This window comes from Zea mays, chromosome 1 (genome assembly GCF_902167145.1).
Source record: "Zea mays cultivar B73 chromosome 1, Zm-B73-REFERENCE-NAM-5.0, whole genome shotgun sequence".
Lineage (NCBI taxonomy): Eukaryota > Viridiplantae > Streptophyta > Magnoliopsida > Poales > Poaceae > Zea > Zea mays.
The window spans coordinates 240326848-240352612 of NC_050096.1; the positions used below are offsets into that span (position 1 = coordinate 240326848).

Genomic DNA, 25765 nt, shown 5'->3' on the forward strand with positions numbered 1-25765 from the left:
CTCGCGGGTATATGTACAACGAAATAAAGGAGGGACAACGACCGTATAAAGAACCGTTTAGTCCGTTTTAGTCATCCCTTGAAAGACTAGTGACTAAAATGGTTTAGTCTCCCTTTTAGTCCCTATGTTTATCAATGAGAATAAAAATAACTAAAATATGGAGACTAAAATTAGTCCCTATAACCAAATAGGAAAAGTTCGAAGATGGATGAAACTTAAGGCCTGTTTGGGAGGGCTTCACTTCAAAAAGTTTGGATTCGTTCGAGCTTCTTACATCCTAAGAGGTATAGCTACACGAGCTGTAGCTTTGAAAAAAATTGAAACTTGAGATCAGCTTCATGAAATTCACGAAACTCCTCAAAAGTTGCTTCACAAACACTATTTTCATAATTCCTCATGAAGTTGCATAAAAATTACCCATCACGCCACTGGTTATACATCATGGCGCTTTGGTTCCGTCATGATAACCACTAATCATTAAAGGTAATTAAGAAAATTCACACAAATCAATTGTATTATAAAATATGGAATCCATGTGTAAGCCAAACACTCCTACAATCCACTTTAACAATTTGTTGGAACTGTTTTATGACGAAGCTAAAAAACTAAGCTGAAAATTTTAAAGTGAAACCCTTCCAAACAATCCCTTTCATTTTATTAGCTCCCCTTACATTATATTAGCTCCTTCGTAGGGCACTAGACCTCTAGTGACTTTGTCGCTGAGATTCCAGAAGTTCCACTCCCGAAGCTGGTTCCTCAATGAGCCGTGTAATTGGTGAGATACAGAAGTTGCTCCTAGAGCGGATCAGTACGGAACACACCCTAACTTGGCCAGTGGGTAATAAAATAATTTTGCTGTAGGTTCTCCCGATATTATGATGAAAAAGAACTGACCAATTGCCCTCGGTGCATCTCATGTGAAGAGCCTCGATCAGCAGTAACCACGCATCAAACCATTAACTCCCTGTCCCCATAGGCTGGCTAGATGCAGCTCCGTTGACGTGCATTGCACGGTGGTCGAGCTGAAGCTGACTTCGGAATCCTCGTCCGCGCGCAAGTGGGTACAAACCCTCCCTCACCTCCGGTTTGCATCTCCAGACAGCCGGCCAGTCTTGGCCAGACCAGATACTGGTAAACAAATCATCATCGTTTCCATTCATGTTTGGGAGGGAGATAGATTCACCACTCGAGATCCCCGTCGTCGTTTCCATGTCTGTGACAGTGAGCCGCTTGCCGACCTGGAGAGGCAACTCGCGCGCTGAGCCCAACGCAAACGCACGGCTTATCATCATGCCGCCTTCGAGTTCGTTCGAGATCAACAGCCACAATCAAGCCACTCCGCCGGCAGCCAACCATCATAAGCGATGGTCAAACCCAGCGCCGTCTCCCGGCCTTGCTTCCTCCTCGTCACCGCCGCAGCGTTGTGGGCCTTGACGCTCTACCTTCGCCTGCTCGCCCTCATGAGCGTGCCCGTCGCGTTCACGGGGCGCGTCGCGTCGTTCGTCCCTGACGACACGACGAATGCCAGCGTCGCCGGCGACGATCCCTGCCGCGGCCGGTACCTCTACGTCCACGACCTGCCGCCGCGGTTCAATGCCGACATCGTCCGCGGCTGCGCGGAGGCCAACGACCGGTGGCAGGACATGTGCGAGGACATGCGCAACGCCGGCCTCGGGAGGCCTCTCTCCGGCGGCGCGCTCACGGGCGCTCGCGGGTGGTACGCCACGCACCAGTTCGCGCTGGACGCCATCTTCCACGGCCGGATGCGGCAGCACGGGTGCCTCACCAACGACTCCTCCGCGGCGGCCGCCGTGTTCGTCCCGTTCTACGCCGGCTTCGAGTTCGCCCGCCACGTCTGGGGGTACGACAGCGCGGCGAGGGACGCCGCCTCGCTGGACCTCGTGCGCTGGCTCGTGCAGCGGCCCGAGTGGCGCAGGGCCGGCGGCCGCGACCACTTCCTCGTGGCGGGGCGGACGGGGTGGGACTTCCGCCGCGACCGCAACTCCACCTGGGGCACCAACCTTTTCCTGCTCCCGGCCGTCAAGAACATGACCTTCATCGTCGTGGAGACGGCCACCATGGGCTGGGGCAACGACATGGCCGTGCCGTACCCTACCTACTTCCACCCACGCACGGACTTCGACGTCCTGAGCTGGCAGCAGAGGATCCGGAACTCGGACCGCTGGTGGTTCATGTCCTTCGTGGGCGCGGCGCGGCCCAGCGACCCGCGGTCGATCCGGTCGCAGGTCATGGCCCAGTGCGGCGCGTCGCCCGCGTGCCGGCAGCTGGGGTGCGCCTTCGGGAGCGCCCAGTGCCACTACCCGGGCGACATCATGGTGCTGTTCCAGAGCTCCACCTTCTGCCTCCAGCCGCCGGGGGACTCGGCGTCGCGGCGCTCGACGTTCGACGCCATGGTCGCGGGATGCATCCCCGTGTTCTTCCAGCCGCGGTCGGCGTACCTCCAGTATAGGTGGCACCTGCCGAGGGACCACGCCACGTACTCGGTGTTCATACCGGCAGAAGACGTGCGCTCGGGGAATGTGAGCGTTGAGGCGGAGCTGAGGAAGATACCGCCGGCAGCAATAGAGAAGATGAGGAAGGAGGTCATCAAGCTCGTGCCAAGGCTGCTCTACGCTGACCCGAGATACAAGCTCGAGACGATGAAGGATGCGTTCGACGTCACCGTGGATGGCGTCTTAGAGAGAATGGCTGAAACAGACGACAGCCAGACAGGGTCCTACTGGCGGTGAACACCAGTATAGAGGCAACTTGTGGATACTATATATTGGGCAAGAAATCATTCGAATTTCTTATACATCTTAGGTTTCTCTTGAAGGTGGTTTAGGGTCACGGATTGAGTAACAAGCGCCTCTCCTTGTAACTTTGTTGGGCAACCTTAAGCTATAGTAATGACAGCCTATTGAATTCGGTGCTGGTAGGCGGCGTAGAGGAAGACAACGACAACAAGATATGGAGATGTCAACGACCATGATATGCAAGACGACTTCCCAAGTCCCAACCGAAGGCTTGTTGGGTTATTCTAATTCTACGTAGGTTTAAGTGTATTTGAATGATTTAGAATATATTTTGATTTACGATAAATTTAAATCGACTCAATATCATTCAATCCACATGAATTAATGGTCAAACGAATAAACGGTTGGCGTAAGCGCTACCGCTTACCTGCGGGCGTAATCCATGCGTTGAAGATTTTTATCGGTTTCCATGGCAACAAATCGAACCGTACACCAACCAAATAACAATACGTTGAAGTTGTGATCGGATCACGCCACGAAATGTGCGAACCAAACAACATCTAAATTTTAGGATCCTAACCAGCCAAAGAGTTTTAGGATCCTAGCCAAAGAGTTTTAGGATCCTAACCAGCCAAAGAATCAAATACTAACTGATTTATGTGAAGACTAGGTGAGTGTTCGTACGTTGCAATGAGAACATATAATATTATAATAACTTATATATAAATGTGTTATATTGTTATGAGAAAAGATTTTATAATTCATTGGTGATCTTGGTGTTGACGCTTTTTCGGAGCGCCAAATACTCAAGAAGAACCGGTGGCGGTACTCTCTGGTCAGGCGCGGACGGTCCGCGGCCTGGGGCCGGACGGTCCGCGACCTGGCGCAAGGGCTAGGGTTTCCTGCCTGACGGCCGGACGGTTCGCGCCCTGGGGCCGGACGGTCCGCGCGTGTGCAGGGGCGGCGAAAGATCGCCGGCGGCACCTGGATCTCGCTCCCGGGAGGGACCCCGTCGGGGAGGAGAGATCCTAGGGGTCGTCTAGGCTCGGGCCGGCCGACCTAGACTCCTCTAATCGGCGTAGAGTCGAAGAGAGGCGAAGAATTTGGGGATTGAGAGGCTAAAACTAAACTAGACTAGAACTACTCCTAAGATAAAATGCAAATAGAAGTATACCTCTCTATTTATAGAGGAGGGGGGCTGGACCCTTTACAAACTAATTTCCGAGCTTATCCCATGATTTTAGCTAACAACCGTAGCACAAAACTCGGAACCCTAATCTGTTCTGCGCACGCGCGGACCGTCCGGCCCACAGGCGCGAACCGTCCGGACCGCGGACCGTCCGGCCTCAGGGCCGGACCGTCCGCGCGCTCAAATTGGTGCTCAACATATGCCCCCCTGCCTTTTGGTGGAGCTGAGCGAACCAAAAGCAACTAACTCGATGTTATCACATCAGTTTTCTTAGGCATCTTGCCACTTACTAGGATGGTACACAGTGGTCTTGGTCTCGGACGCGACCCCTTTAGCTTTGATCGAACTGTCGGTCCCAACACCGTCGAGCATCATACTGATCCTGACCAATCCGTCACCTAGCTTTTCCTAATTTTCCAAGTGTTCTGGCGTAGCTTCGTAGTCGACCAGGTCTTCTCCTTGCAGGTCATCTTCCTCCATGGGTGTCGGCACGTCGTTGCAGGTGTCATGGTTTATTGCGGATGAGTCAGCCTCAGGGGTCGGACGGTCCGTGCCCTGTACGGTTGGTCCGGTCTTTATAGCCGGACTGTCTGCTATACCTGCAAAGAGCTGCACAGTTGCTGTTTTATTTTCTGTCTTTATGGTCGTTTGATTTTCCTCAACGGCCTTTGGTCTCCATCTCTTTTGTGGTGGCGGATACTGCGGATGTGTGTCATTGAATATTTTTTCCGCCTCCTTCTCCTGATTCTCCTTTGCTCTAAGGCGCTGTAATTTTCGCTTTTGCGATCGTGTCAATCCCGATGGGCACCATCGGGGCATGGAGTATTTTGGATCGGCTATTTTATTGACAGTCGTACTTTCTTTTTTGTTTGTGTTGGCCGATTCACCAAAAATCATTGGCCCTTCGTTATTTTGTTGTACGACGACATCTGTCGTTCCTATTTTAATGACGTCTCCCTTTTTCGTACTGTTGGAGGTTGTAGCTGTATGCCCCCCTGCCGGATTAGTCAGCCTTTGGGGCCGAATTGTTCGGCAATCTTGCTGGGCCTGTGCTTGTGGACCAGATTGAGGGGCTCTCAATCGATCTTGTACTGGAGGTGTCAACCTATTGAATACAGATGTTTGGGGTGCCCCCCAAGCGGGGTACTGTGGCATCCTAAGTGGGTATGGTGGCATGCCCCACATTTGATTTGGGACGTATGGTGGAGGTATGTATGTGTATGAATATTGCATAGGTAGATATGGTGGTGGAGGTGTCCATGCAGGTATGTTAGGTCTTAATTGAACATTATGACCTCCCGTCCTTTCCAATTGGTGTGGTGGTCCAATCGGCCTAACCTGCCGTCGCACCTGGGCGGGTAAGCGAGGTCCCTTTGGTGGCCGGTCGCTGGAGCCAACCTTCTTTTTCATATATTTAGACAATAATTGATCAAAGGTCGGGCTAGATTTTACCAACCGACCAGTTGCCTTGAACGTGTTAGTTTTCCACGTACCTATTTCTGGTCATCGTGGTTTGAAGGTACGTGGTCGCCGCGGCTCTTCGACGTTGCCGGACTGTCCGCCGGAACGCTTCGGACCGTCCGGTGATGTTACGGACCGTCCGCGCCTAGACATCGGACCGTCCGCGATGCGTAGTATGGGTTCTCGCGCATATCCCCTTGTCTGTGCTTGCCCCCCAGCGCTGGAGTTTGTGATGGTTACCTTCAGTGTCTCCCCTCCATCAGGAGTCTTCTCGGCCATCACTTTCCTGCAAGAAATTTTGTTGTTTCCATCGGCCTCCCGTGCGTTGCCGATGATGACTTCTTTGTCTTTGCCCTTATCGGCTGTGTTGGGCCGAATTAGGACCTTTTTGCCATTAAAGTCGATCACATTCATTCGGAAGGGCTCCGTGTCCTCCTGAAATTTCAATCGTCCCTCGTTAATGGCCGATTGAATTTGTCGTCGGAACACATTACAATCATTAGTGGCATGGGAAAATGAGTTGTGCCACTTGCAGTATGCGCGGCGCTTTAGTTTGTCGGCAGGTGGAACGATATAATCAATTTTAATGTTACCATTTTTTAGTAATTCATCGAATATCTTATCACATTTGCCGACATTAAATGTAAACTTAACCTCCTCCTGTCGTTCCTTTTGAACTGACTGCAAGGAGGAGCAAGCCGAAGATTTGGCCTGCTCGGGCCAAACTATTTCGGCAGTGTAAACTTTCTTTGGTTCATCGTCCGAACTACTTTGATTGTGTTCTACTATAGGGACATTATGATGAACCGTTCTGACTAGTTCTTTGCTTCGGCTTTCACAAGCCGAAGCTCTCTGATGTAACTGTGCTAGAGTAAAGAACTGGATGCCTTCTAATCTCTCTTTTAAATAATAGCGCAATCCATCAAAGGCTATTCCCGCCAGTTGTTTTTCTGTTAAATGGATTTGAAAGCATCGGTTTCTCGTATCCTGGAATCTCCGGATATAATCACTAACCGATTCATCCTTTTCTTGTCGTAGGGTCACTAAGTCTACTAAATCTAGCTCATAATCACCAGAGAAGAAATGTTCATGAAATTTTTGCTCTAAGTCTCCCCATGATAAAATGGAATTAGGAGGGAGCGTGGCATACCATGTGAATGCAGTCCCTGTTAAGGATAATGAAAATAAACGCACACAGAATGCTTCAGTGTCAGCCAATTCTCCTAATTGTGCTAGGAACTGGCCTATGTGCTCACGCGTGTTCTTTCCTTGGTCACCTGAAAACTTTGCAAACTCGGGTATCCTGGTTCCCTGTGGGTATGGGTGGTGATCAAATCGGCTGTCATAAGGCTTCCGATATGATTGCCCCCCAGGGATCATGCTTACTCCGAGCTTATCTCGGAACGCCCCGGCTATTTCTTCCCTCACTATATCAACGGCAGCCGGTGCAAGACCACCGGCTCTCTGGTCAAACATAGGTGGGGTTGGTTGCATGTTAGTATGTTGTCGCTCCCCCCATTGGTTTGAGCTACGTGGTGCATTTCCATTTGCCCTATATGGCTCATATGTTTGATCGTTTCTTTCCAGCCTTCTAGGTGGGGCCGGAAAGCTTTCCTGGGCTCTAGGTCTTGAATTAATGGGCTGGTGCATTGCATATTGTGATTGGGAGTGTTGCTGGGATGGGTGAGGATTCAAGTAATAATCTTCCTCAAAAAGGTCATATGCGGACTGTCCGGACATTGGCCCGGACCGTCCGTCGTTGTATGCGGACCGTCCGACTGGGTAGTTTAAATTCGGTGCCCTATGTGGTGGCTCGGGTGCGTGTCTAGGTAACTCATTAAAAATGGGCCCGGATGTGGCTGACCCGGACGGTCCACGCTCGCTAGCGGACGGTCCGGACATGTGTAGATCGGCTGGTTTACTGCCGATTTGCGTTTGCTCAGGGTACGTGTCCATCGACATCCCATAAGGGGGTTGTGACCGGTCGTGACAACCTCTAACCGATGTATTACGTGTATTATCTCCTAATTCAAACTCGTGTGAAGGAAAATTTGCTACACTAGATTTATCAAATGCACGTACTAGTCTCCTACAATCGTTTTGCATAACCCCTATGATATTTTGCATCTGTTCTCGCTGTTCGTCTATGTAAGCTTTAAGAGATTGGAGTTCGTTGGTGCTACTTACATTTGGGGTAATCGTAGTAGGTCGGAGCGAAGCCAGATCTGTCGCCCGTTGCCGAACGACTTTGTTGTTCCTGTCCACTTTGAAGTCAGCCAGGAATTTCGCCTTTGCTTCTTGGATCAGCTGCTCCTGGCGCTCCTCGAATAGGAGCTGTTCTTCAGCCGGCAAGGCTTCCCATGTCGGTGTGATGATATTGCTGGTGGAAACCTCAGAGCTATCCTTTGAATCAGCCATTGAGGGCCGATTTGATAGGTCTATATGTGTTGTCCCCAGCGGAGTCGCCAAAAAGTATGTTGACGCTTTTTCGGAGCGCCAAATACTCAAGAAGAACCGGCGGCGGTACTCTCTGGTCAGGCGCGGACGGTCCGTGGCCTGGGGCCGGACGGTCCGCGACCTGGCGCAAGGGCTAGGGTTTCCTGCCTGACGGCCGGACGGTCCGCGCCCTGGGGCCGGACGGTCCGCGCGTGTGCAGGGGCGGCGAAAGATCGCCGGCGGCACCTGGATCTCGCTCCCGGGAGGGACCCCGTCGGGGAGGAGAGATCCTAGGGGTCGTCTAGGCTCGGGCCGGCCGACCTAGACTCCTCTAATCGGCGTAGAGTCGAAGAGAGGCGAAGAATTTGGGGATTGAGAGGCTAAAACTAAACTAGACTAGAACTACTCCTAGGATAAAATGCAAATAGAAGTTGTATTGATTCGATTGTTGATTGCTTACAAATCGGCCGTATACCTCTCTATTTATAGAGGAGGGGGCTGGACCCTTTACAAACTAATTTCCGAGCTTATCCCATGATTTTAGCTAACAACCGTAGCACAAAACTCGGAACCCTAATCTGTTCTGCGCACGCGCGGACCGTCCGGCCCACAGGCGCGGACCGTCCGGACCGCGGACCGTCCGGCCTCAGGGCCGGACCGTCCGCACGCTCAAATTGGTGCTCAACACTTGGCCATACATAAATTTTATTATTTTAATCTACTTGTTTCACCACTACATTGCGACCATCAATATCATACAGATTTCTATATATGATAGTTAGGTGTCTATGCATTGCGATGACTCACAAATTATTAATAAAATGTTAGTGAACAACAATTATATGAAAATGAACAATACATATTGTCGTCGACTTCAATATATCACTATTTTTTTGCCACCAAACAATACATATCTAAACTGGAACAAATCAAATTATACTACAATGTGTATATCACAAATACAAAGACTAAGAAGTGAACTTCTTTGTACACAATATTCTTTGTATGTTACATTTGAGAAGCATTCATTTCTCTTGCTGTAAGTACCTTTACTTCTCGCAATTGCTCGTGACAAGGAAACATATAATCGTGACAAGGTAACTAATAGTGTTGATGTCCCAGATCCTAGATGGAGAATCAATTAGAAGCAATATTTTGCGGTCAAACTTGAGAAAGACAAGTTGCAGGATGATGATGGTGATTGTCACCCCGAGCCGTTCTTCTATCGCTGATACACGCCCCATTATTAGAGACATTCCACCAAAGCACGCCACACTGAAAACTAATAGCCAGATCACCTGAAGAGCAATGACTGTTGTAGATCGGGGTAGAACTTGATGTGGTAGGCAAATTCGCTTTGCGCTTGAACGATGCACACGAGATCAACAAGAGTGGCGGTGGTCTCCACCTGCGAACCAAACTTAGAGAAACTCAGTCTAAGCCATTCTGGGTGGTGCATCCCAAAAAACAGTTCTTGGCAAAAGGTACAAACCTAGGAGGCGAGCGGCGTGTTAGCTGTACCTTGGAGCCGAACTTGAAATCTAATAAATTACTAACAATAGAAAGAAATGCCTCGATCAAACAAAGCTGGACATAAAGAGGGAGATGTAAAAAAATATTATACCCATAGGTGCTATGAGGTTGATGCCAATCTTGGACTAACACCACTGCGACATAAAAATATTTGTTTTCACATGTTCAGTTTAATGTTTGACATAATGGCAGGTGATAAGCCAATAAAAAAATTCCACATAAATAAGGAAGTGGTAAAACATAAAATCGCATAGAGAAACTGTTTCTATATATAGTGTAATACTCTAGTTATTCTGCTATGGCTAGATCATATTGTTGAAGAACAATATGTTTTAAATACATACCAAAGTGAAAGCAGCAGGCTTTCCACGGAAGAGAACACTAACATACACATAAAAGCTGGGGTAACTATGTGCAAAGTTCGTTGTTCCATATGGAAGAAGAAATTTGGTAGATTAGATCCCTATCATGCCGCTAACTTAATTTTCTCATCAACTTCAGGTACAATACTCGTATATGCATCCACACCCTTACTGCTTGAAATATCAGATATATGAATTGTACTAACTCTTCTATTCCTCTATCTCCTTGTCAATAATAATACACAAGGCTGAATTCATTTTGTCGTCGGGATAACAATAGTAATACAGAGAACTATATCACCTTCTAAATGAATGAAATAGAGGATTGACTAATCTGTTTTAGTTCATAGGTTTGCTGCAATAATTCAAGAAATTATTTGGAAAATTGCTGGAACTATCCGATATTACAAAGTACGAAAATGGTTACAATGTTAAATAGATGTTCATCAAATTAGAGGTACAAACTGAGTGAGGGACCAAACCTAAACGGTCAATGCACCAGAGGTACTCTGACAGGGAATCTTCAACAAGGTCGCCTTCCTCCCCATGTATGAGGTGGTCTTTGAAGTTCTTGGTGAGTGGTGACAACTTTCAAAATGACTGATTCACTCAACTTGTCTGTGTTGAACAAAATATAGAACAATAGGTTGAAACACTATGTTGTTTTACTTTACTGCATGAAAAGAGGCACTAATATCTTATGCATGCTACCTTATACAACAATTAAACTAAGAACTGGCGCTGAACAATAATATTAGCGAAATGCATGCTTACTCTGTCACCAAGTCTGCAACACCTTTACAGTGGATATTGCATAGATTATTAACAGCTTCCATTACAACCTGAAATCGATAGAAAACTATGAAATACCTTGAAATTTTATCTCCATCAACAATAAACCTAAAATAAAAGGACATGTTTGATGCCTTCTAAAAATGGTGTAACCATTACAGAGCTCGAAGCATTTAAACTTTAAAGCAATATCCAACTATCAATATTTTAGTTAAACCATTCACATATAGAGAAACAAATTGAACCATATGTTGTGGTGTATAGAACACAAATCCTAAATATGTCTTCAAGATGAAAGTATAGTAAATTAGTAAAACAAAAGTCAGTCATTTTAGCACGTGGATATATAATGGATGAAACTCACCATCCGTGGATGAATACCTGTAGGTGTTCTTCTGGTACCCAACAAAGGAGTGGTCATTGTGATCAAGCGTCACTGATCAGAATGCAAGGTAGAAGTTAGTAACAACCATTAATGTAAGGATTGTCAACCTTGATTTATATTTGTAGATTGATGCCTAAGTAAGATTATTATATTACATTGCTGAAACAATCAATGCCACATATGCTCAGGGGCACCAAACAAAAGCAACCACACCACATCTAAATCTCTATTGGAGCACTTCAAGCTGATGTAATACCACATTAGGTATAATCAAGAGAGTTCCCTGAGAAAAAATATAATTAGGAGATGCCGGTAATAGAACTGGCGTTGAACGATAATATCATCGAGATGCATGCTTACTATCAGGTAAGATTCTTATATTGCATTGTTGCCTCAACTGATCAATAGAGAGTCCCTTTGTCACACCCGGTTTTGGAAGGCAAACCGAATGCGAACTATGTACGTGCCAGGATCAGAACTCACGTACACAGCGATTACATAAATGAACATCATCACATAATGCTCGAATAATAACATAAAAGAGTACTTATTACATCATAGAGTCATAGACATCCACATAGTCATTGACTTAACAGGTGAATCAAAGTGCTAAGCGAAACGCAGTAAAGATAAGGCCTTCACAGGCAGCTGACTGGGGGTTGCCGCCAACCCACACCTAGAATTCATCGTAGTCTTGGAACTCCTGGAAGTCTCCTTCCACGGCTTCACCTTCTCCTGAGCAGTGGTTACAATGTGGACAACCTGGTGTTTTGTGGTAAAGCAAGGATGAGTACACATCAACGTACTCAGCAAATGTCCCGTTTGGCTGAAGTGGACTAGCTTTATGTGGGGTTAGGCTCAAGCAGTTGCTTTTAGTTGGTCAAGTATTTATCATTAGTAGAAGCTAGATTTTAGCATTAACCAACCCGTAAACCATTTCCTCATCGAGGAACATCATCATCATAGTCGAACCAAAACCATATCATAATCATTGTATCTCGAACCATCTGTATCTCTAATCAAAGAGGATCCCAAGGCTGCTCTTAACCGTGAGCACGACTGATATACCAGTTTCACTACCCTCTGCAGAGGTTGCACACTTTACCCATGAGTCATGATTCCCTTTCTACCCGGGGAGAGCTAATCCCCATTGACCACTACCTAGGTGGTCCGGCAGGGCATCACTACGTAGCTTTTACAAAGATTCCCTAGAGATCATAGCTGCCCGTTAGGTTTCTCCAGTTTGATAAACACAGTACCCCTCCCCGCAGGAGAGTGACTAACAAAGAGCAAAACGAAAGAACCTCGGCACTCAGCCTCGGCAGAGCAAGCACTGTGCCTGGACCCCATTGACGGCACGACGGCTAAGCAACTACACCTCTAGTTCATCTAATTAATCGGCTAAGGGCATCCCATTTCACCCTCATGGTTGCACTGTTATCCCGAGTGGTCTCTCAACGAACCAGTCCTTACGGAGAGGTACTCAGGAAACAGCCTGAGCCCCCTAGAGTATCACAAGATCATCAACATCATCAGGATAACAGTATCATAAATAGTCACATCATGTTCATTGATTATGTTAAAGCAATAGCCAAGTGCTAACCATAATAGCCCATAAGATCATCAAGGATAAAGTAAAATATAAAGCTAGTCAATCCTTAGGTTTCAAGTAAGTAATGCGGGGTGGTAAGTTATAAATGAATAGGACATAATGGGACAGAGGACACTTGCCTTCACCAAACTGCTGATCAGGGACTTCCTCTGCAACTTCCTCGGGAAACACAGATTGCTCGTTGTCTACGTAAAGTAATCATTCACACTATGCACTTGGGAAGATAACAAACAAAAGAAACATACCAAACAAATGCAGCAGAGAGAGATCACAAGTTCATAGTTGAAAAGGGATAGGCACTCTGGTGTTCCCTAGGTCTGGGGTAGAGGACTATACAAAGTGATTCATTATCCACTAATCAAGTTTAAGCCCGTGGTGGAATTAAATCATTACCTGGTTTTAAGTTCCTAAGCTTAGGTGTTTAAGTCCATAAACTTAAGTAATCCAACTTTTATTAAAGTCTACCCATTTCTAATTATCTTAAATAAGGTTTCAATAGTCTTAATCCTATCCTAGTGATTAGCTATTAATTAGTACATGGAAACAGCAGGGAAACATTGTTTGAATAGATAGACAAAAACATAATGAGCATTTTGCAATTTGAAGCACCTCATTTGGAGTTCATATGACAAAGTTATGAATTTTACAAGTTTGGGGATTAAAATTATACCCTAAATACCTGTTTTGAATTAAATAAAAGGGCCAGGGACTTAACTGCGAGAAACCAGGGATGGCGGGTTCAAATTCCAGAAAACCGGGGGTCTCTTTAAGAAAATGCGCAGGCGAAGGGGTATCGGGCTCCAACGGCCGTCGGATCTCAAGCGAACGGCCAGGATTAGATCCTGCGGGCGGGCGCGCGAGCGCGCGGCGACCTGGGCGACTGACAGGCGGGACCGGGCGGGCAGAGCGCGCGGGCGGGCTGACAGGCGGGACCGGCGGGCAGGGCGAGCGCGCGGGCGGGCTGACAGGCGGGACCGGCGGGCAGGGCGAGCGCGCGGGCGGGCTGACAGGCGGGGCCCAACGGGCAGGGAGACGGGGTGAGGGGGCAGTGGGCCTGGGCCGCTGGATCTCCGGCGGATGGCCAGGATTGGGTCCGGGCGAGTTGAATCAGGGCCGCCCGATCTGGGATGAACGGCGGGGATCGGGTGGGCAGCCTGGGTCTTTCCTACGGCTAGCAGGGGCGGCGGCGCTCGTCCCCGCGGCGGAGGGCTCGCCGGAGACGAGGGGCGCGGGCGATTGGCGGGCCTCTGGGGCGATCTGAGTGGCCGGGAAGGTTGGGGAGGGCACGGAGGGTCCTCTGGTGGGGTCTGGGTCGGGGCAGAGGCACCGGAGGGGGGCGGTTCACGGCGGGGCGACTCGGCGGCGGGATTACTCTACTCCGGCGAGGAATTAAGCGCGGCAGAGGGCAAAACAAAGGGCGATAGGGGCGGGAGAGGTCCCTTACCTCAAGACGGGCTCCGGGGACTCCTCGGCGGCGGCAACGGCGCGACGGTGCCCCGGGGCGACGGTGGCGGACCTCCGCGGCTGCACGGGGAACGGCGGGTGAGCGCGGGCAGAGGGAAATAGGGAGGGGGAGAGGGAATTGGGGCGCGTTCCGGGTTGCGGATGTCGGGGCGGAGCTCACCGGGGTTAAGGGCGCGGCGGAGCTCCAACGGCGACGGGGAACCGAGCTCGGGACGGCGGGGGTTATGGCGGCGGCGCTCTGCGTGCGCGCAGCGAGGGGGAAAGAGGGTCTACTGGAGCGCAAATGGGGGAAGAGGGTGAGGGCGAGTGGGGCTCGGGGCTCAAGTGGCCAGGGGCGGGTCAGTTCCGAGCTCCACGCGCGACGTGGGCGCGGGGAAGGCGGGCGCGCGCAGCTCGGCGGCGGTTACGCGGGGACGACGGGGCTGACAGCCCGGGCCCGCGAGCAGAGAGAGAGGGGAGAGCGGAGGTGGGCGCGCGGGAGGCGGCTGCGCTGACGGGCGGGCCCGCCGGGGCAGAGAGAGCGGGGGAGGGAGAGGCGCGCGCTTGGGAATGGGCCGGCTGGGCCGAAAGGCCGAGGGGGCGGCGGGGTTGGGCCTCTTTCTCTTTTCTTTTTATTCTGAATTGTTTTTCCCTTTTCTTTTTACTTTCCCTATTTGATTCAAATTCAAACAAGCCACAAATTCAAACCAAACCTTCCAAGAATTATGCACCAAGCAAAAGTGAAATCTAGGGTTCAACATGATGCAACAATTCATACTCCCTTAGGGTTTAACATAATAAACTATAATTACAAATAAAATAAGCACTTATCTCCTATAGAAATGAGAAAGAAAAGAATGAGGAAGGATGAGAAAAGGAAGTAACACCTGAATTTGTGAATATGAGCAAAGAAATTTTATACCCCCAAATTCAGGGTGTTACAAACCTATCCCCCTTAAAAGAATCTCGCCCCGAGATTCAAGGTTGGTCAGCAAAGAGTTCAGGGTATTTGGCTTTCAGATCATCTTCTCGTTCCCAGGTTGCTTCTTCTTCTGAGTGGTGACCCCATCTGACTTTGCACATTCTGATGGTGTTTCTCCGGGTGACTCTGTCTGCAAACTCCAGAATCTGCGTTGGCTTCTCTATGTAGGTCAGATCCTCCTGGACTTCCAAACCCTCCACCGGCAACTGTTCTTCTGGTACTCGCAGACACTTCTTCAATTGCGACACATGGAACACATTGTGCACTGCTGACAAACTCTCTGGTAGGTCAAGCTGGTAGGCCACTTCTCCACGCTTTGCTTGAATCTGATACGGTCCAACGTACCGGGGTGCTAGCTTGCCTTTGACTCCGAACCTTCTGACTCCTCGGATAGGTGACACCTTCAGATAGACGTAGTCTCCCACTTCAAAACTCAGTTCTCTTCTCCTTCTGTCCGCATAGCTTCGCTGTCTTGACTGGGCTGTCTTCAGGTTCTCCCGAACCATTTTGATATTCTCTTCGGCTTTCAGCAAGATGTCGGGGCCAAACACCTGTCTCTCTCCAGGCTGGTCCCAATGCAGCGGAGTCCTACAACTCCGCCCGTAGAGCGCCTGAAACGGTGACATCTTCAAGCTGGCCTGGTAACTATTGTTGTAGGAGAATTCTGCATAAGGTAACCTTTTGTCCCATCCTGACTTGTCCTGCAACGCACAGGCTCTCAACATATCTTCAAGGATCTGGTTAGTTCTTTCAGTCTGGCCGTCTGTCTGCGGGTGATAAGCTGAGCTGAAGTTCAGATGTGTGCCCAAAGCTTCTTGTAGCTGCTGCCAAAAATGAGATGTGAACTGCGTTCCTCGATCTGACACTATCTTCTTCGGCACACCATGAAGGCAGACTATCCGTGACATGTATAGCTCAGCTAACGTTGCTCCGGTGTATGTTGTCTTCACGGGTATGAAATGGGCCACTTTTGTTAAGCGGTCCACAACTACCCAGATGGAATCATACCCGGCCCGGGTACGAGGTAGGCCAACTATAAAATCCATCCCGATCTCATCCCACTTCCACTGAGGAATCCGCAATGGCTGCAACAATCCGGCAGGCCTCTGATGCTCTGCTTTGGTCCTCTGACAGCTATCGCAGATGGCGACATATTCTGCGATCTCTCTCTTCATGCCATACCACCAAAACCTTCTTTTTAAATCCTGGTACATCTTCTCACTCCCTGGGTGTATCGAGTAGGCTGTCTCATGAGCTTCCTTGAGGATCAGTTCCCGGATAGGTTTGAGGTCGGGAACACACAATCGGTCCTTGAACCATATTACCCCTTCGTCATCCTCTCGAAAGTCTTTGCCTCTTCCTTCTAAGATCAGCTGCCGGATCTTGTTGATGTTTTCATCATCCTTCTGCCCTTCTTTGATCTCCCGCTCTAGGGTGGGCTCTAATTCCACTGTTACTCCTTGCGTACTGTTCAGGAAACCGAGGCTCAGTCTGTCGAACTCTTTGGCTAACTCATACGGCATCGGGTATGAGGCCAACATATTAACTTGACTCTTCCTGCTCAGAGCATCTGCAACAACATTGGCTTTGCCTGGATGGTAATGTATCTCCAACTCATAGTCTTTGATCAATTCCAACCATCTTCGCTGCCTCATGTTTAACTCTGACTGGGTGAATATGTACTTCAGACTTTTATGATCTGTGTAGATGTCACACTTCTGCCCATACAGGTAATGTCTCCAGGTCTTTAAGGCATGAACCACTGCTGCCAATTCCAGGTCATGTGTGGGGTAATTCTTCTCATGGATCTTCAGCTGTCGAGACGAGTACGCTACAACTCTTCCTTCTTGCATTAGCACGCATCCCAATCCGGTGTACGAAGCGTCGCAATACACTGAGAATGACTTGTGAACATCAGGCAGGACTAACACAGGAGCTGTAGTCAATCTATTCTTCAGTTCTTCAAATGCTTCCTGACACTTTTGAGTCCACTTAAACTCAACTTTCTTCGCTAGCAACGCTGTCATTGGTCTAGCAATCTTTGAGAAGCCTTCAATGAAACGCCTATAGTATCCGGCCATTCCAATGAAGCTCTTGATCCCACGAACATCCTTCGGTGCTTTCCAGTTCAGGATATCTGCTACTTTCTTTGGATCCACTGCCAACCCATCTTGATTTATGATGTGACCTAGAAATAAGACTTCATGAATCCAGAACTCGCATTTGCCCAGCTTGGCATACAACTGATGCTCTCGAAGTCTTTGCAATACCATCTTCAAATGCTCTACATGATCTTCCTCACTTTGAGAGTATATGAGGATATCATCGATGAACACTACCACAAACTTGTCTAGATAGTCCATGAACACACTGTTCATCAGGTACATAAAGATGGCTGGCGCATTTGTCAAACCAAAGGACATAACCGTGAACTCATATAACCCGTACTTGGTGATGAATGCCGTCTTCGGTATATCCGAAGGTCGGATTCTGAGTTGATGGTAACCTGATCTCAGATCTATCTTCGAGAATACGCTGGCACCTCTGAGCTGGTCGAACAAATCTTCTATCCTTGGCAGGGGGTACTTGTTCTTGATAGTGACTTCATTCAAGGCTCTGTAGTCTATGCACATCCTTTTGGTACCATCTTTCTTCTCTACAAACAACACTGGAGCGGCCCAAGGCGAGGTACTTGGCCTAATGCAACCCTTCTCTAACATCTCATCTATCTGCTTCTTGAGTTCCACCAATTCTGGTCCAGACACTCGATAGGCTCTCTTGGAGATGGGGGCGGTACCAGGGATAAGCTCTATGGCAAATTCGACTTTTCTCTCGGGTGGCATGCCCGTTAGCTCCTCGGGAAACACATCCGGAAAGTCTGACACAACCTTGATAGCCTCGAGCGGGTTGGGCTCCTTACTATCAACTGAAACCTGGTGGCAGACTCCCTCTTCTGATTTAGGCATCCTTAGCTCGGCCACTACCTCTTCTCCTGACGGGGACTTCAATGTTACGGTCCTCTTGTCACAACTAACAATTGCTTCATACTTCATTAACCAGTTCATCCCTAGAATAACATCTATCCCAGGGGTGTCTATTACTATTAAGTCACTGGGGAATCCTATCCCCCTTATTTCCACCATTATGTTTGAACATATTTTATCTGTTTGCACCTTGCCACCACCGAATTAATCCTCATGGGTGGCATCATTGCCTCTACTGAGATGTTATGCAATTCTACCCATGTTGCAGTGACAAATGAATGAGTTGCACCAGTATCAAATAGCACTTTCGCGGGATGAGATTCGACTGAGAACATACCTACTGCCACATCTGGTGCATCCTGGATCGCTTCGGCCTCCAAGTGGTTCACCTTTCCACGGTTGTACGCTTGGTTACGATTGCCTGCTGCCGGCTGCAGTACACCTTGCCTTGTTGGAGCATTGGGGTTGGTCTGCTGCTGATCCATCTTCTTTGGGCACTGCATCGCCCAGTGGCCTTGTTCTCCACAGTGGAAACATCCTCTGCCTCCTCCTTGTGCTGGGGCTGCTTGGTTGCTCTGATTCGCTGCTGGGGCAGGAAGGCGAGGTGCCTGGTTGTTCTGCTTCTGATACTGATTACTTCCCTGCTGGCTGTGCTGACGATACTGCTGCTGCTGCTGCGGGTACTGCCTCTGAAACTGCTGCTGATGCGGACGCTGATTCTGATTCTGATATCCCTGTGGGTGACCAGGCCTGCCTTGCTGAGATGAACTGCCTGAGAAACGTGGACGGCTGATGCTTCCGGACTGGGGTCCACTCATCTTGCGCTTCCGATCTTCCATATCTTTACGCTTCTTCTCAGTCATAACTGCCCTATCGATCAGGTGCTGGAAGGTTGGGAAGGTATGATTCATCAGCTGGTAATGCAGGGGATCCACCAAACCTCTCATGAACCTGTACTGCCTCTTGGCATCAGTGTTGACATCCTCGGGTGCATAACGAGACAGCTGCAGAAACTTGTCTCTGTACTCACTAACAGACAGGGGTCCCTGCTTCAGAGCCAGAAACTCCTTCTTCACGATCATCAGTCCCTCTGGCACATGGTACCGACGGAAACTCTCGCTGAATTCCTCCCAAGTGATAGCTTCAGGGTCAGCATGGGTGGCGAGGTAGGACTCCCACCAGGACTGGGCTGCTCCCCTCAGCTGGCGGGGACCATACAGAACCTTCTCCCTGTCGTCGCATTGGGCGGTGCGCAGCTCCCTCTCCACTGCGCGCAGCCAGTCTTCTGCATCCATGGGGTCAGCAGAATGGGCGAAGGTAGGAGGGTGCCCTCTCATGAACTCACCACGCTTATCTCGTGGCATCTGGGGCATCTGCACTTGCAATTGGGGTTGGGGTTGTTGTTGAGCCTGCTGCATGGCTGCCAGAGTCTGCCCAATGGCCTGCACTGCCTGGGTCTGCATCAAGAACATCTGCTCCACTGACATCGGGGGTGGTGGGGGAGGCTGCCTCTGATTTTCCTCCTGCTGGTCATGCTGCTCTAGCTGAGCACGCCTGTTGCATCGGCGCCTGTTGTCAGACATCTGTGGAAGACATTCATACATCAGCATTGGTCTTACAATCCTTCAGCATAAGAAAAGAGAATACAGAATTCTTCATGACACTGAGTGAACAAAGAGCCTCACTGATCCTCATTCATGATTCAACACAGCTTCTCAGATAAGAAAGGAAAGTAAGAGTAAATGGTTTCCCAACTAAACAACTGACTTCATTAATATTACTAGCTAAGCCAAACTGCAGGGGAAACCCGCAGGTTGGCAACAGTCATTACAAAGATTCAAATCCAGTACAAGTTCATCATAACAAGCATGAAAGCAACTGATAAGCAAACTAAACTAAATGGAAGCAACTGATAAGCAAACTAAACTGACTACCTAAGACTGAGACACCTGACTTAAGAATTATTACAAACTTCGACGCTAACGATCTAAGGATCCAGATCTATCCTGGTCTTACAGACAGGGGAACCATAAGTGTGGTGACCACGTGGCGGTGAGCGGTATGGGTGCTGAGTCCCGACAGGAGCGGGAGAACCACCCTCCTGGTGATGGCGCTCTGCCAACTCAGCACGCAACTCCGCAATCTCCGTTCGAGCCCTGCTTAGCTCGTCCAGAGAGTGATCCAGCTCCGTGTTAAGCACTGCGACTAGGTTGACTGTGCTGCTCAACCTAGGGTTAGCCTCACCAACAGGTGAGACAACCACACTCTCTGTGCTGCCAGTAGGGCGGCGGGGGTAGTACCGAAGGTTAAGACCGTCGGCCACCCCACCGAATAAAGAACAGTACTGGGAGAGTGCACGCCGTGCTGCATCCTGCATAGCCGCCTCTGCAGTGTCCCTCTCGGAGATGGAATAGTGCTCCGAAACGGCCTCCGCACCCCGGAGGTCATCCTCCGGACGGCGAACTAGGCAGGTAGCCTCCCAGCGGTCCGGGTACCTCCCGCGACTGTGCTGGTAGACTACACAACGATACTCGATCGACCAGGTGTGCCGGTTGAAAGCCTGGCGCAGCAAGGTGTCGAGTGCGTCGTGGAAGTGACAACCACGAGCGGCGTCACGGGTGATGGGTCGGGCGACCCATCCTTCCGCCTCCTGCGGCTCGGAAGACTCCGTGCTGTGGTCTGAGTCGTCGTCGTCGGGGTCTCCTCCAGAACCTCCTCCTGAAGCTCCTCCAACAGCCGGGGCGTCCCGCGGTGGTGCAGGGGGCGCCTCCAGCTGGGCAACAGAGGAACGGGGCCTCACGGACTCCACCTCTCGCTGGGGTGGGGAGGAAGAGCCCTGCTGCTCTCTGTGCTGGCGCCGGCGTTCCTGCTCCTCACGCAAGCGGTGGTGCAGCCTCTCCAGGTGACTCGACTGACCGGACACGGTGCGGTGCAGAGGACGCTCCGCAAGTCGAGACGACAGGAAAGGAATCACCGACTTACGTGCAGTGTGTCTAAGACGAGCCATCTACAAAAGACACCGTAAGCATAAGAGTAAGAGCAGAACTAATATGACAAGTGAATAAACCAAAGACAGAATAAGATAAAAATTTTAACAAGGTATTGTATAGATAGATAGTAAAATATAGGGTTGGTCGAGGTGACCGACTTTTTGAAGTAACATCAGAGGTCAAGGTGAGAGGGGAGGTCAATAGTCCTTAGTACGACCAGTGCTACTCTAGGTTAGCGGTCCTACAGTCAGCACGGCTTTGATACCACTTATGTCACACCCGGTTTTGGAAGGCAAACCGAATGCGAACTATGTACGTGCCAGGATCAGAACTCACGTACACAGCGATTACATAAATGAACATCATCACACAATGCTCGAATAATAACATAAAAGAGTACTTATTACATCATAGAGTCATAGACATCCACATAGTCATTGACTTAACAGGTGAATCAAAGTGCTAAGCGAAACGCAGTAAAGATAAGGCCTTCACAGGCAGCTGACTGGGGGTTGCCGCCAACCCACACCTAGAATTCATCGTAGTCTTGGAACTCCTGGAAGTCTCCTTCCACGGCTTCACCTTCTCCTGAGCAGTGGTTACAATGCGGACAACCTGGTGTTTTGTGGTAAAGCAAGGATGAGTACACATCAACGTACTCAGCAAATGTCCCGTTTGGCTGAAGTGGACTAGCTTTATGTGGGGTTAGGCTCAAGCAGTTGCTTTTAGTTGGTCAAGTATTTATCATTAGTAGAAGCTAGATTTTAGCATTAACCAACCCGTAAACCATTTCCTCATCGAGGAACATCATCATCATAGTCGAACCAAAACCATATCATAATCATTGTATCTCGAACCATCTGTATCTCTAATCAAAGAGGATCCCAAGGCTGCTCTTAACCGCGAGCACGGCTGATATACCAGTTTCACTACCCTCTGCAGAGGTTGCACACTTTACCCATGAGTCATGATTCCCTTTCTACCCGGGGAGAGCTAATCCCCATTGACCACTACCTAGGTGGTCCGGCAGGGCATCACTATGTAGCTTTTACAAAGATTCCCTAGAGATCATAGCTGCCCGTTAGGTTTCTCCAGTTTGATAAACACAGTACCCCTCCCCGCAGGAGAGTGACTAACAAAGAGCAAAACGAAAGAACCTCGGCACTCAGCCTCGGCAGAGCAAGCACTGTGCCTGGACCCCATTGACGGCACGACGGCTAAGCAACTACACCTCTAGTTCATCTAATTAATCGGCTAAAGGCATCCCATTTCACCCTCATGGTTGCACTGTTATCCCGGGTGGTCTCTCAACGAACCAGTCCTTACGGAGAGGTACTCAGGAAACAGCCTGAGCCCCCTAGAGTATCACAAGATCATCAACATCATCAGGATAACAGTATCATAAATAGTCACATCATGTTCATTGATTATGTTAAAGCAATAGCCAAGTGCTAACCATAATAGCCCATAAGATCATCAAGGATAAAGTAAAATATAAAGCTAGTCAATCCTTAGGTTTCAAGTAAGTAATGCGGGGTGGTAAGTTATAAATGAATAGGACATAATGGGACAGAGGACACTTGCCTTCACCAAACTGCTGATCAGGGACTTCCTCTGCAACTTCCTCGGGAAACACAGATTGCTCGTTGTCTACGTAAAGTAATCATTCACACTATGCACTTGGGAAGATAACAAACAAAAGAAACATACCAAACAAATGCAGCAGAGAGAGATCACAAGTTCATAGTTGAAAAGGGATAGGCACTCTGGTGTTCCCTAGGTCTGGGGTAGAGGACTATACAAAGTGATTCATTATCCACTAATCAAGTTTAAGCCCGTGGTGGAATTAAATCATTACCTGGTTTTAAGTTCCTAAGCTTAGGTGTTTAAGTCCATAAACTTAAGTAATCCAACTTTTATTAAAGTCTACCCATTTCTAATTATCTTAAATAAGGTTTCAATAGTCTTAATCCTATCCTAGTGATTAGCTATTAATTAGTACATGGAAACAGCAGGGAAACATTGTTTGAATAGATAGACAAAAACATAATGAGCATTTTGCAATTTGAAGCACCTCATTTGGAGTTCATATGACAAAGTTATGAATTTTACAAGTTTGGGGATTAAAATTATACCCTAAATACCTGTTTTGAATTAAATAAAAGGGCCAGGGACTTAACTGCGAGAAACCAGGGACGGCGGGTTCAAATTCCAGAAAACCGGGGGTCTCTTTAAGAAAATGCGCAGGCGAAGGGGTATCGGGCTCCAACGGCTGTCGGATCTCAAGCGAACGGCCAGGATTAGATCTTGCGGGCGGGCGCGCGAGCGCGCGGCGACCTGGGCGACTGACAGGCGGGACCGGGCGGGCAGAGCGCGCGGGCGGGCTGACAGGCGGGACCGGCGGGCAGGGCGAGCGCGCGGGCGGGCTGACAGGCGGGACCGGCGGGCAGGGCGAGCGCGCGGGCGGGCTGACAGGCGGGGCCCAACGGGCAGGGAGACGGGGTGAGGGGGCAGTGGGCCTGGGCCGCTGGATCTCCGGCGGACGGCCAGGATTGGGTCCGGGCGAGTTGAATCAGGGCCGCCCGATCTGGGATGAACGGCGGGGATCGGGTGGCCAGCCTGGGTCTTTCCTACGGCTAGCAGGGGCGGCAGCGCTCGTCCCCGCGGCGGAGGGCTCGCCGGAGACGAGGGGCGCGGGCGATGGGCGGGCCTCTGGGGCGATCTGAGTGGCCGGGAAGGTTGGGGAGGGCACGGAGGGTCCTCTGGTGGGGTCTGGGTCGGGGCAGAGGCACCGGAGGGGGGCGGTTCACGGCGGGGCGACTCGGCGGCGGGATTACTCTACTCCGGCGAGGAATTAAGCGCGGCAGAGGGCAAAACAAAGGGCGATAGGGGCGGGAGAGGTCCCTTACCTCAAGACGGGCTCCGGGGACTCCTCGGCGGCGGCAACGGCGTGACGGTGCCCCGGGGCGACGGTGGCGGACCTCCGCGGCTGCACGGGGAACGGCGGGTGAGCGCGGGCAGAGGGAAATAGGGAGGGGGAGAGGGAATTGGGGCACGTTCCGGGTTGCGGACGTCGGGGCGGAGCTCACCGGGGTTAAGGGCGCGGCGGAGCTCCAACGGCGACGGGGAACCGAGCTCGGGACGACGGGGGTTATGGCGGCGACGCTCTGCGTGCGCGCAGCGAGGGGGAAAGAGGGTCTACTGGAGCGCAAATGGGGGAAGAGGGTGAGGGCGAGTGGGGCTCGGGGCTCAAGTGGCCAGGGGCGGGTCAGTTCCGAGCTCCACGCGCGACGTGGGCGCGGGGAAGGCGGGCGCGCGCAGCTCGGCGGCGGTTACGCGGGGACGACGGGGCTGACAGCCCGGGCCCGCGAGCAGAGAGAGAGGGGAGAGCGGAGGTGGGCGCGCGGGAGGCGGCTGCGCTGACGGGCGGGCCCGCCGGGGCAGAGAGAGCGGGGGAGGGAGAGGCGCGCGCGCGGGAATGGGCCGGCTGGGCCGAAAGGCCGAGGGGGCGGCGGGGTTGGGCCTCTTTCTCTTTTCTTTTTATTCTGAATTGTTTTTCCCTTTTCTTTTTACTTTCCCTATTTGATTCAAATTCAAACAAGCCACAAATTCAAACCAAACCTTCCAAGAATTATGCACCAAGCAAAAGTGAAATCTAGGGTTCAACATGATGCAACAATTCATACTCCCTTAGGGTTTAACATAATAAACTATAATTACAAATAAAATAAGCACTTATCTCCTATAGAAATGAGAAAGAAAAGAATGAGGAAGGATGAGAAAAGGAAGTAACACCTGAATTTGTGAATATGAGCAAAGAAATTTTATACCCCCAAATTCAGGGTGTTACACCCTTGTCCACCTTAGCATGTAGTTCCTTGATTGCTTCCTCAAATTTTACCTGAAAAAATGTGAAATAAGAACCTCCATGAAGCCTTAAACCAACGAGCTATATTATAGTGGATAATTTGGCTTGCCTGCTTTCTCCCACCTGATATAAGTCTGCATTTGTACAAGGTCCTCTAGAATTTTATCAGAAGGCATTCGAGATGCAAGAGATTTACTTTCATCTAACTCGGGTGCTTCTAGTGGGTTTATCAATTTTGCTCAAAGCTTCTCTAAAGAAACACCTCTATTTAATTCCTCTATCAACCTAGCTCGTGCAACTTCATACTCCTCCTGGAGAAAAACGCAACAACTACCTATTTTTAGTTAACTATTAATTTAGTGCATCAAATTCCAGATGGACGATGGAATGTCTAATACGAAAAGCTTGCCTTTTCTTGCTATGGTGTGTATGACTGCCTTCCTTTTCTTTCCCATCGAAGGTAAGCTTGGATCTATAAAGATCCTCTCGCACCAAGGTTGAAGTAGTAGAAATGGAGGCACCGGATGCACTATTACCATAGGCGGCTCGATTATTGGAGACGAGTGTGAAAATTCTAGCCATCGTCTTTAAACCTATCCAAAGTAGAGTTCAGATGGTTAATATCTTGCGCATTGAAATAAACAAGCAGTGATACACAGTAATCCAAACAACATCATTACCATTTGGTTTGTGTCTCGTCGAAGATGAGGAGGAATCATCATCGTCGAGGGCGAGGCTGAGGTTGCGGAGGCAGTGGACAATGCAGTCGATGGACTTGGTCGGGGACGGGATGGGGGCCAGATCTGGCATAGGATGGGAGGGGTCGGGGTCGTAGGGCGCCCACCTCTGTAGCCACGAAGCACCGGTCTTGGGGGCCGCGCAATTGCACGTCGGTGCGTCGGGGGGGGGGGGAGCAGGCTTAGGGGAGCATGCGTGATGTGTGTCGGGGGAAGCGGCATCGGGTCCGATAAT

General features: G+C 49.8%; 1 protein-coding gene across 1 annotated transcript; it reads left to right on the forward strand.

Annotated features, from left to right (window-relative positions):
• The first annotated feature begins 510 nt into the window (after positions 1-510).
• Positions 511-3102, forward strand: LOC103643503 (xyloglucan galactosyltransferase KATAMARI1 homolog). The gene has a single exon (XM_008666683.3). It carries the CDS (start codon positions 1365-1367, stop codon positions 2748-2750), a length of 1386 nt encoding a protein of 461 aa, XP_008664905.1. The 5' UTR covers positions 511-1364; the 3' UTR covers positions 2751-3102.
• Positions 3103-25765: the final 22663 nt, after the last annotated feature.

Excerpts from the sequence above, each read along its gene's own strand:
- LOC103643503 (XM_008666683.3), top strand. The coding sequence starts at position 1,365 with ATGGTCAAACCCAGCGCCGTCTCCCGGCCTTGCTTCCTCCTCGTCACC.